At 41.2% G+C, this 11804-nt stretch overlaps 1 protein-coding gene across 4 annotated transcripts in view; it reads right to left on the reverse strand.

Annotated features, from left to right (window-relative positions):
* Window positions 1-10588, reverse strand: part of LOC136854658 (metaxin-1) — a 66637-nt gene extending 56049 nt beyond the window's left edge. For 2 of the 4 annotated variants that reach the window (XM_067131239.1, XM_067131238.1), the window contains exons 1-3: window positions 10396-10572; window positions 4368-4514; window positions 801-904 (exon numbers count right to left, since the gene is read on the reverse strand). In XM_067131239.1, the coding sequence (XP_066987340.1) occupies window positions 801-904; window positions 4368-4514; window positions 10396-10557 (413 nt within the window). In that variant the 5' untranslated portion in view covers window positions 10558-10572. Of the gene's footprint in view, window positions 1-800; window positions 905-4367; window positions 4515-10395 lie in introns of all 4 variants that reach the window. The other 2 variants (XM_067131241.1, XM_067131240.1) reach the window with 1 other exon arrangement.
* Window positions 10589-11804: the final 1216 nt, after the last annotated feature.

The following is an 11804-nucleotide window of genomic DNA, read 5'->3' on the forward strand; positions in this document are numbered from 1 at the left end:
ATAAGGCAGTCCCCGGTTAATGGCGGGCTCAGTTAACAGCAATCCGGTTTCACGGCCCTTGTCTAGCAACGAAAATCAGCAATTTTCGGAGCCGAAAATCGCCGATTTCCGTTTATCAGCGCCGATAATTGGGTATTGGCATTGATCCATACCTAACAGAGGCCTCAGTAACTGAAAATCGGCACTATTCAGCACCAATAAGCCCCGAAAATCGCCGACTTTCGGTTATTGCGATTTTCGGTTATCATCACACCCTCAGAACAGAACCCACGCCGATAACCAGGGACTGCCTGTATACAGATATTACTGAATTATGCACCTATAAAGAGAAAAAAAGGTAAAACTCAAATAAACAGCAAATTAATAGCCAGGATACATACAGGGAGCTGGCAAGACATAAATTATTATAAGTATAACACCTAATAACTAATACACTTTTCAGGAGAAATACAAGAAAAAAAATCTGATTTCATATGAAAAGGATTGTAAAGGATGACCCAAAATGAATTACTGTACTATTTTCCAAACTAAAAAGCAAGGCTTGGGAGAGACTGTGGCTGCCTTTGAACACCATGGACAAATGAAAAAGTCTGGTAGGTAATTACTACCTAACGATGGATTAATGGCATCCAAAGTATAAGAAATTACTTTTAGCAATTTTGTTTCTTTTCTCAATAAGACAAACGTGTGGGTGTGTCCGGAGATATTCAACTACAAATGAGAACTCTATATGACTGAGGCAAATAGGTGGAGTTGAAAATGTTATTATATATTAACTATTATACCGATTATTCACTCACCATAAATATACAAGGGCTGGATACAATTTCTCTCTTAACAAATGTTCATAAGCTACAACCTCTGAACACTGCTTAGCAGACAACTCGTGGTCACAACTGAAGTTCTGTAAGAATCAAGAATAAAAATAAGCAAAGAAAATCATTGGTATAGGTCCTAAAAACATACAAACAATTTTCCAAAACAGTTTACTATTTTTAATCACACAACTCATTAATCAATAAAAGTCTTGGTCACAATATGGCAGCATATAAGGAGAGAGAGAGAGAGAGAGAGAGAGAGAGAGAGAGAGAGAGAGAGAGAGAGAGAGAGAGAGAGAGAGAGAGAGAAACAAATTCTTAAAGTAAGTGTGGCATTTTGATCTGTAACCCATTGGTCTGTATAATGTAAAAAAAAGAGAAAATATTTCACATGAAAAGAAAATAATTTTGTAAAGCATGGTACTGCTCATGAAAAAATTATTTTTCAGAAAACTGTCAAAATGGACTGCCTGAGATCATGGAAAAAATCATCAATAATATTTTTCTTTCCTTAACTTGTAACAACACAGGTCAATTATAAGAGAAATATAATTCTTATTAATGTTAATTTATGCTTTCAGACCTACAAGTAATAATGGGCATAACTAGGCCTATAAAAATAAAATTTTACTATACTGTAGTAATTTACTAACCATTTTCATGAAACAAATTTCTGTAAGAAATACAGTATGACATTTTTACAATAAAATAAGGTTTTATATATACTTACCCAGTAATTATATAGCTATTAGTTTCTACTTTAATGGTAGCTTTAGATTTGAAATTTGCAGTAGCGCTCTTTTGTTTTGGTGCAGGTAAGTGCCCTGCCAACTTCCAGGGAAGTACAGGTACAACATAGCTGAAGAGCTCAGTTCATTTATGCTCTATGTCCATGTGCGGGGAAGCGGAAAGGGTTCCGATCATGTATTTTATTATAAAAATGTCATTTTTATTATGTAACTTACCAAGTAATTACATAGCTGAATCCCACAATGACAGGAGGTGGGAAGTTTGGACATGTACTACTCAAAAAACATTTATAAATGGAAAAGCATTTGAAATAGATGAAAAGCTAGCATTGTAGTAATGTTTGTTGTAACCTTACTTGGGGAGAGAGCCAGAGCAGGAAGATACTGCCTCTTGGTTGTTGCTCATCTCGACCAGTAGGGACATGACTGGTGACGTTATGAGTTGCCCCTACTTCTCCTATGACTGACAAAGTTAAACAAAACAATTTCCCTTGCCCTGGGCATGAAACAAAATACACCAACCAAAAACGACCACAAAAACCATGTTACCTGAACACTAATTAAAAAAAAAAAACACTACCAATCCATTAAAATCAAAGATTGGAGGGTATTCCAGGTACCAAGTACCCCCAGGCTTCCCAAATAACTCAACAACCTTATAAAGGCCAAGAGATGGAGGGAAATAGAAGTATTACTCCTATCCCTCATTCCCTAGTGCCACGCCAGCCACGGAGAATGGACCCAGCATACTGTAGTCCTCGAACATTGTTTTGACATCATGTAAATAATGGTTGGAGAAGACCAAGCGACACTTTCAATAAGTCGACTGGATAATAGCCATAAGAAAGAGGTTGCACTCAAAAGCCAACAATGTGGCTACTACCCACATGCCATGGGCCTTTGCCTTTAACAAAGGTAAATTATCTTCTTGGATCCCCAAGTGAGATTCCACAATTACATCTCTCAAAAAGGAGAGGGAATTCTTGGAGAGAGGATGCAAAGGATTCGTAACCAAGCACCAGATGTTATGAAAATCCCCTCTGATCTTCCTGGTTCTCTCAAGGTAATGTTTTAATGCTCTCACTGGGCATAAAACTCTTTTGGTCCAAAGGTCCAACCAACTCTGCAAGACTCTTAATAGAGAATGAACGAGGCCATGGACTAGAAGGGTTCTTGTTCTTTGCTAAGAACCCTCAGATGTACAAACATACTGCCTCTCCTTGGGAGAAACCAACTTGTTTATCCAGAGCTTGCAATTCCCTGACTCACCTTGCTGTGGCTAAGGCGATCAAAAATAGTCTTCCTGGATAAGTCCCTAAAAGAAGATGTGTGAAGTGGTTCAAAAGGGGGCCTGACAACTAATGCAGCACTACATCCAGGTTCCATGAAACCGGAGCTTAAGTGTTCTGTTTCGTGGTATCAAATGACTTAAGTCCGAAATATCTGGGTTTGAAGAAAGGTCCAAACCTCTCTGCTTGAACACTGAATTAAGCATAGATCTGTAGCCTTTGATCATAGGTGTCGACAAGCCTTGAGAAGATCTCAGGTAGAGTAAAAAATCTGCTAGTTGGACTATCGATGTTTCAGAAGAAGAGATGGCACGTCTCTTACACCATCTGTGAAATACTACCCACTTGGCTTGGTAGAACTTGGAAGATGATTTGCGTCTACATCCAGCAACAGCATTTGCAACCTCTCTTGAAAAACCTTTTGCTATGACAAGCTTCCTGACAGTCTGAGGCCTGTCAGAGTGAGAATGGACAAACCTTGATGAAAGCTTATCCTCTGGTGACCGAGTACCAACCTGTACGTGACAAGCACCAGGTTGGCCAAAGGAAGAAGACAACGGAAACAAATCGCTCCCACTCCCAGACATACCTGGCTTCCCTGTACCTCCAACAGTAGAAGGAGCATCACAGAGCATGGTTAGGGTATGGCTAACAAGGAGGGAGGGCGCTGACACTTCCTTCATTGCAAGGGGGAAACCCTAAAAAGGACAAATAATTGGGCCGATAGAGCAGCAAGTGGCCCTAAGACTATAATTATGACCACATCGCTTCTAATTGCCAAACCTCATATCCTGAACAATACAGGGAGCTTTGAGAAGAGAAAATTTTGAAGGAGGAGCATTACTAGGAAAACAGGGAGAGCGGCAAGAGCCACTATTTGAAAGGTTGTGAAAAATGAGAAACTTACTCCCAGCCTCACTTCCTGTCCTAGAATTAGAAGAATTTTTTTCTGTCTTTTCCTATTCTTATCTGCTTCTTACATCTGCTTATACTTTAAATAAATACAGTATTCACTATTTCATCTGACCAACCAATACACTGATCTAGCGATCGCTGTTCCTACATTTAACACATTGGTTGTGACCACTGTAAACTGAAGAGTAAAGCTGGGTATGCACCCTCTTACCTTACAGACTGGAAATGACTTCTCTCTCTCTCCTCTTTGGAATATATCCTATGTAATGACAAACATAAAACACAAGAAAACCTAAACCAAATTCAGATAATGATCCAATCAATGAAATTACGTAAACATTGTCCAACGTGTCCTCACAGGCAGACGACAGAAAAAACTGAATGGAAAACTATAGACGCTCCAACCATCTGCAAAAGGATGGGCGAGTAGACGGCTCAAACTAAACGATCCTATTAAATTTTTACTTTTCACACTATTGTCCTCTGTCTCAGAAATACAGCTGTCATAATAGAGAGGTAAGATTAATTTCAAAAAACTATTTTTGGGGCTTAGTGTACAAATCTACAGTGAAACAGAAAATTGACAAAAACTGTACCTGCTTTCGAAGGAATGTAGTAACCTGAGAGAACTCAGAGAAGGCACCCTCAGAACACTTGAAGACAGGAAGCTGTCCTGTGGGTGACCTAAATGGATTGCTTGATTTCACAATAGTAACTGGTGCTCCAGAAAACTTCACGTATGCCTTTAAAAGATAAAAGATATTACAAAATCACAATTTTTAAAGTAAATTGTATTTTTCCTAACTATACAAACCTGAGGTCCTTTACACTAGGAATTACTTACAACAGAGCTGGAAACGGCCATTGAACTTTCAAACAAGGTAGTTAGGCAAACTACCCTCCGGTAGACAGGAATACCACCTGCCCGGATGTAAACATTCCAATTTGCCTTTTGGCCCAGGTGTCAGATTGAGGGGTGGCATGAGGCCAGCATAAAAATGTAATGTAAAGGACCTCAGGTTTGTACAGTTAGGAAAAATACAATTTACTTCCAAAAAATTGTGATTTGTTCCTACACGATACACAAACCATTGGTCCTTTACATTAGGAAGACTCACTGGCTGGAGGGAGGAATCTGAGTGAGCCTCTTGAACTGACTGGAGTTCGCCACACCTGGGATATTCTTCCTGGTCGATAGAGCAAGGAAGAGAAACCTGCCTCTGACAAATTGATACTTAATTCAGCCCTTTCTCTCTCTCTCTAAGGAAAAGATACTTTGAGTGTGTGTGTGTGTTTTTTGTGTTCATAGTGTTTTAAAAATGTGTATTAAAGGTATACATCTTTGGAACACAAAAACAAACAAATTTTTTTGTTGTCAGAGAGATTCAAGAGATAAACTCACTCTCTCCCTCTTTTGCCCCAGCCAGCCTTGTTGAATATAATTCATAGTGGTAACTCTCTTTCTCTTTGCTTCAACTGGAAGGCTTAGAAGTACATATGTATATATTTTTAAGTGTACTAATGTTTAAGATGACTTTGAAATATGAATAATATAATTTCAAAGATTAATACAGTAGTATGATAATAATTTCAGGTATATTTGATGATACTTTAAGTATACATTTGGTATTTGAACTTTCACGATAGGCAGTTATAAGCGTTTTTACAGAGGGGGGGTAGCAGGTATTCGCAGATTTTAACTATCTGCGAGGGGGTCTGGAATGCATCCCCCGCGAATACAGGGGGTTCACTATAGTACCGCATGATCAATTGTCAGGCTTCTGGGTCATTTTTGCATGAGGGAGGAAAATGTAAATGCATACAGAAAAAGGCTAGGATGAACCTTAAGAGTCGGAGACAATAAGGCAAATACAAGTACAGGCAGTCCCCCGTTGTCGGCGGGGTCAGTTATTGGCGACCCGGTTTTACGGCGCTTGTCTAGCAACAAAAATCGCAATTTTCGGCACCAAAAATTGCTGTTTTCCGCTTATTGGGTATTGGTGCCAATATATGGTCTAACAGAGGCACCAATATCTGGTTATCAGCGGTGATACCCGGTTATCAACGCCAATAAGCGCCGAAAACCACCAATTTTCGGTTACCAGTGATTTTTGCTTATCGCCACTCCGTCAGAACGGAACCCCCGCCAATAACTAGGGACTGCCTGTACCGGGTTTGTCTTATTGTCAGGGTTTCCTTCCTCCCCTTGCTAGAGGAAGGAGTGGGTTTGCTTCTATAATCCTGGAAGGAAAAATAGAGAGGAAGCTCGATGTATAGACTTTCCTGCATCAACTGGCTTGAGTCCACTCTCTGCCTGAAGGAAGATAGGAAGGATGAGAAGTAAAGAGAAGGAGAGTCCAGTCACTCCTGCAGTCATTCTCACATCCACACCTGAACATCTTAAGCAAGATGCAACCATGTCCTGTTAGAGGAGCCAGGTAAGCTACACGCTGAGTAGCCACCACAGGACCCAAGGAAAAAGCGTCCAAGGACTTGTGGGCAATGTTCCGAAGGTAGAAAGAGGTGAAAGTGGTCTGTCGAGACCACACCCCTGCTCTCAGTACCTGAGGAACCGAGCGAGGAGGAGTACCGTGCCTCTGACATATTGATTGGAGTGTAGGAACTGCAAGGTCAAATGTTAGATACTGGACCTTTTTGCATGAGTGAGGAAATGTACTGTAACTCATACGAAACAGGCTGGAAGAATCTTAGAGTCGGAGGCAGTAAGGAAAACCTGAGATAGGTTTCCCTTATTGCCAGTCTCTCCTTCCTCCTCCTGCTAGAGGAAGGAGCAGAATTGCTTCTATGATCCTAGAAGAAAAATAGAACGGGTGCTCGATGTGTAGTCTTACCACATCAGACGCCAGATCCAGCAAGTATTGATTCGAGTCCTATTGTGATCCTGAAGGAGGAGAAGTAGGAGGACAGGGAGGGAGGAGGAAGAGAGGCCAGTCACTCTTGGTATCCTTCTCACTTCCAGAACCAAGACCTTAGGCGAGATGCTCTTGAAGGAGCCAGGTAAGAAAACACAGCTTGTTGAGCAACCACCACAGGGCCAAGGAAAAAATGTTCCAAGGGCCTGTGGGCAAGACCACAGGAAAACAAGTGTGGTCTATGAGACCACATCTTGCTTCCAGATTGACAGAAACTTTCAGAATGCGAGGGATGAACCAAGCCATTGACTGCGTGAGCTCTAGGGTGGAAAGTACCGGTATCGTTGTCGCCAGCTGCCGAGTACCTCCTTCGATTGTTTCATGAAGCCATGAGAAAGATGTGTCATTAGACACTTCTTCCTTGGGAGAGACAGTTCTAGTGGAAACGTCCACAACATCCAGGTTAGGAATGTCAAGCCTTTTTGGAAAGTACCACAGCTCCCTAATAGGACAAAATAACGACTGATCTGGATCATCGATACAAAGTCCAAGGAGGAGGGGAACAAGATGAACTCGAACCCGACAATAGGTGCCGAAGGATTTGGAGTCCACTTACGACATCTGAGAAGGAGTCGAGGTATTAATCCCCTTCGCCTGTTCTTCCTTCATTCAGGACGGCTGCAGCAGGAGACCAGAAAGTGTCACCCAGAGACTGTCGTCGAGTCAACAGGAGCATAACACAGGAAACAGCAGGGGCAGATGGACCACAGATATGCCAGAGGCAGCGCCACAGCATACATGAAGGCCAGCAATGGCAGCGATCGATCCACATCGGCAGGAACAGAGTCGGAATGACCCTGACATGGAACTATGCCATTCCAACCAGGTACTGTGGTCGATCCTAAAGCAACACTGAATGAATGTTGGAACTCCTTCATGCAAAGATATCCCAACTGAGATATCCAGCCAACTCCTGCTGTGCCTACGATGCTCACTGTCAACCTGAAAGAAAAAGCAAAGATAATTAGTAGAGGGAGACTCCTCTCGCTCCGAGGGGAACTGCCCTACGCAGCAGAGAGGAGGCCCCTTAGAAGAGGTTGCCCGACCACAACCCCCCCCCTCCCCGTGGTCTTCGCCAAATGAGCATGCGAAGAGGGCGAAGGAGTCAGATCTCTACCGAAGGAGAGATAAGGGAGAATCTACAGGGAGAGAGAAGGAAGGAGGGCTGGCCACCAAGGGCACTGTGGAAACGAAACTTATCGACGACGCCCGCAACCAACCCCCCGCAACTCTCTATAGCGCAGACGGTGAAAACAACACTCAGCACAAGTGGAAAGGAAGTAGTCATGCCCTTGTACATGGAGGGTGGGAGCCCAAGAAGGGGAGCGAACTCTTACGTCCCAATCAATGTAGGGGAATGAAGATATTGCGTCCCAATCTAATATCTCCGAATGCACAGGGGAACGCCTTCAGTATCTAAATACAGGCGGTCCCCAGTTTACGACGGGGGTTCCGTTCTTGCGCCGCATCATAACCCGAAAATCGTCGTAAGCCGGAAAATCGTCGAAAATCGTCAAAAATCATAAGAAAACCTTACTTTTAATGCTCTGGGTGCATTGAAAACGATGTAAACTGCATTATTATTGAGTTTTACATCAAAAAAACCTTCAAATTATGATTATTCTGCCGTTTTGGGGCCATATTTCTTCCGTCGGATCGGGCGCGTCGACGCTGTCGTAACCCCGGAACATGCGTCGTAAGCCGGGAAATAATTTCTGATGAATATATTTGAAAAGCGTCGTAACCTCGGAACGTCGTAAGCCGGAACCATCGTAAACCGGGGACTGCCTGTAAAGGGCTACTGGAAGAGAAGCATTGCCACTAGGCTACACCCCTCTAAATACGCCCTTGGCCGTCAAACCCAAGACCCAGATGCAGGGGAGCAACAGTTTATGCAAGGCTATCACAAATCATCGGTTTATATTAATAAATATCAAACACACGCAATACATACACAAAAATAGAGAAAGATCCCACCAGATATCCAAAAACACATTTGCAACGCATGACGGCCAAAAGGAAACTAGAATGTTTACATCCGGGCAGGCGGGTATTCCCCCCTACCAGACAGTAGTTACTGCCTAACTGCCTTGTTCAAGAGTTTAACGGCTGTGTCCAGCTTCGCCGTAAGTAAATCCTAATGTAAAGGACCGACGGTTTGTATATCAAGTCAGAACAACTCGAGTTTTGTACTAATCATTTTAAGATTTACAATCACAGCATAAAAACTCCAATATCAAATAATAGTTCAAAGTAAAAAAAAAACTGCCTATTGCACGACTATGATTCCATTAATGTAAAAATAAAAAAAAAAATTCTAGCATAAGCACACAAGTACCCTAGGGTAATCACATGGGCCTAAACAAGCTATACTAAAACCAAAATGAAATGAGCTTGTTGGTGGGGCTGTTTGGGTCCTCTCTGCATGTGCTTAATCTCTGCATATCAGAGATAAAACCATTTCTCCCATTATAGATATCAAATATCTTTTTCGTTACGCAGAATTCTAAGTCAATTACATAAGTTCATGATTGATAAAGTTTTTTTATGCAATAATAAAAAACACAATCAGATTTTCTATCAAAATGGCAACTCATTTTGGCGCTGTTGCCAATATTTCAAACAGCTCCACATGCATTTAAATCCACAGATAAGCAGCTTAAGACTGTCTCCAGGGGACACTTTCAGTGGTCACGGTATGTTTGGAGGCATTTCCCCTTTCTACAAGTATCATGATTTTTTAATATCATAGGTAAAGAATAAAGTAGTAAGCAAGCAAATATGAAATAAAGCATAACATGGAGTAAGTTGGACAAGTGAACAAATAAACAATCGTATACAAACAGATAACAATGATAAATGTACATCTACAAGTACTGACAAAATAGTTAAGATTAAGGTGGCCTTGTGCCAGCACGGGACCTTAGAGAGAGTGCCAATTCTTTATACAAACAGCTTACCCCTGCAGTTACTTAGCTGTAACTACTGTATGATGTTTCTAGTCTAGACGAAAATGTTAAATATTTATAAATGGGCTAAACATAGACCAGTAAATCTTTGTAAAAAATAAGAAAAATATGTTATCGTTCACAGGTCGTGGAGAAGAAATGGACTGGAGACAAATCCTAAGCAGGGCAGAATAGGAAGATTAGAATATCTGGAAATGAAAAACAATCCCTGTCATCTTATTATTATAACCTCAGGGTTTGTCTCAAAGACATTCAAAGGCCTGTCAAGTTGTTGTTCTGTAAAATTGGCACCAGGGCAGATCTTTCAAGGCCCCAGGCCAAAGAGGTCTCTTCATGGTGGGTCGGCTTCAGGCTTGGTCACTTTTAAATGTCTGACATATCTGACAGGAGACAGGTCATTTTCCATTGAGTTTTGCATGATTTTCGCTGTTTAATGCGAATTAAAAAAAAGCACTATATCGATTTGTGGTATCGGAGTAAAATGACACCATTCGCTGACCCAGGTATTACAGTCCACTGCTGGGCACGTGGCATTGTCAGGCCTTCCAGACTAACCATTAGCTGACCCCGCTTTTACAGCCCACTGTTGGGCATGTGGTATCGTCAAGCCTACCGGACTAGCCTGGGTCAGACCTCAGATAACGGGTTTTAGAACATACCGGAACGGCAGTGTGCCTACTCTACAAAAAAACAAGCCATTTAACTTAAAGTTGCGCTCTCACCAACATCTGCAGGCTCTTGAGGTCCATTGAGGGCAAGCCATACTTGGCATCGCCCTCCCACACATGTAATTCCATTGCCTTGGCATAAACGTCGTCGGCGGACGTTTCTCCTCGAGTGCCCAGCTGATCGGTCAACACTGCCTCGCGCTTTTCCTTGGGCATTTCGGGACGCGGTCGACGTTCACTCCACTGTCTCTCCATTTGAAAGAATGCTTCTCTTTTAGTTGCAAAATATATAACCTAGTTCTGCGACATAGCATCTTTAAATAATCAAATGACATTTTTAACTATAATCTTCAAAACATAGATAACATAATTGTATGAATGCATTATTATACGTTTTCAATTTTTCGTCACCGACTTGTGAAGTGTTGTGCATGAACGCGTCGATATTGTGAAAAGACATTGAAACAATATTGGGCATTACATTACGTATACTGTATATCAGACTCATAGTTCCCAATTCACACAAGTAGGGACCATGAAATATGAAATATTTGATATGATGACGATGAGTATGAGAAATTCCCCTCGCAGAACACTTTTCCATTAATTTTGGGTACTAATTATATGTAGTTTCCTGTACTCTATTCTTTGCCCGTTGCGGAATCATATATTTCAGTCAAAATGTTTGGCATATATTTGTGTTCTTATGCTCCTTTATAAATTGTTTATTTGTTGGTATTAACGCATGTGTGTTGTACTGTATATTGTATGTTATGCCTGATAGAGAATGATATTCTGGCACTCTTGTAAATAGTAAATTCCTAGCAGGCCTGTGTCCATAGTGCAGATAATACCGGGAGACGTTTTCGCACAGACAAGGAATTTTTCATGAGCATCACCAGACATTCAATATCAGTGTAGCCTATACAGACTGCTGCATTTTTAACTGTAACCATTTTAACCCATTTGCGTGCCACTCATTTTTTTTCGGTGTTAACATATTTGTGCCAATCTTAGGTGATCCATTTCATAAATATCAAGTCAGTTTTACACCAGGCCTTTTGATTTTGGAAACATTTAAAAATAAATGTTAAATTCAATTTATCCACTCGTAGCATTCATCCTTTCCATTTTATCAGTATTCTTGGGTTTACACTAATGTTGCAATACTTGGCGAAAACAAGTTGATTTGATAACGTTTTATGGTGTTCAAAGATAACTGAATAAAAATCGTCCTATGAACGAAAATACACACACAGAGAGAGAGAGAGAGAGAGAGAGAGAGAGAGAGAGAGAGAGAGAGAGAGAGAGAGAGAGAGAGAGAGAGAGAGAGAGAATTTTGCAATACGTGGCGAAAACAAGTTTTGATAACGTTTTATGGTGTTCAAAGATAAGTGAATAAAAATCGTCCGATGCATGAAAATACACTGGTGAGTAGGAGTAGGTTTTACACCCACAGACAC

The sequence above is a fragment of the Macrobrachium rosenbergii genome, chromosome 29 (assembly GCF_040412425.1).
Source record: "Macrobrachium rosenbergii isolate ZJJX-2024 chromosome 29, ASM4041242v1, whole genome shotgun sequence".
NCBI classification, from domain to species: Eukaryota; Metazoa; Arthropoda; class Malacostraca; order Decapoda; family Palaemonidae; genus Macrobrachium; species Macrobrachium rosenbergii.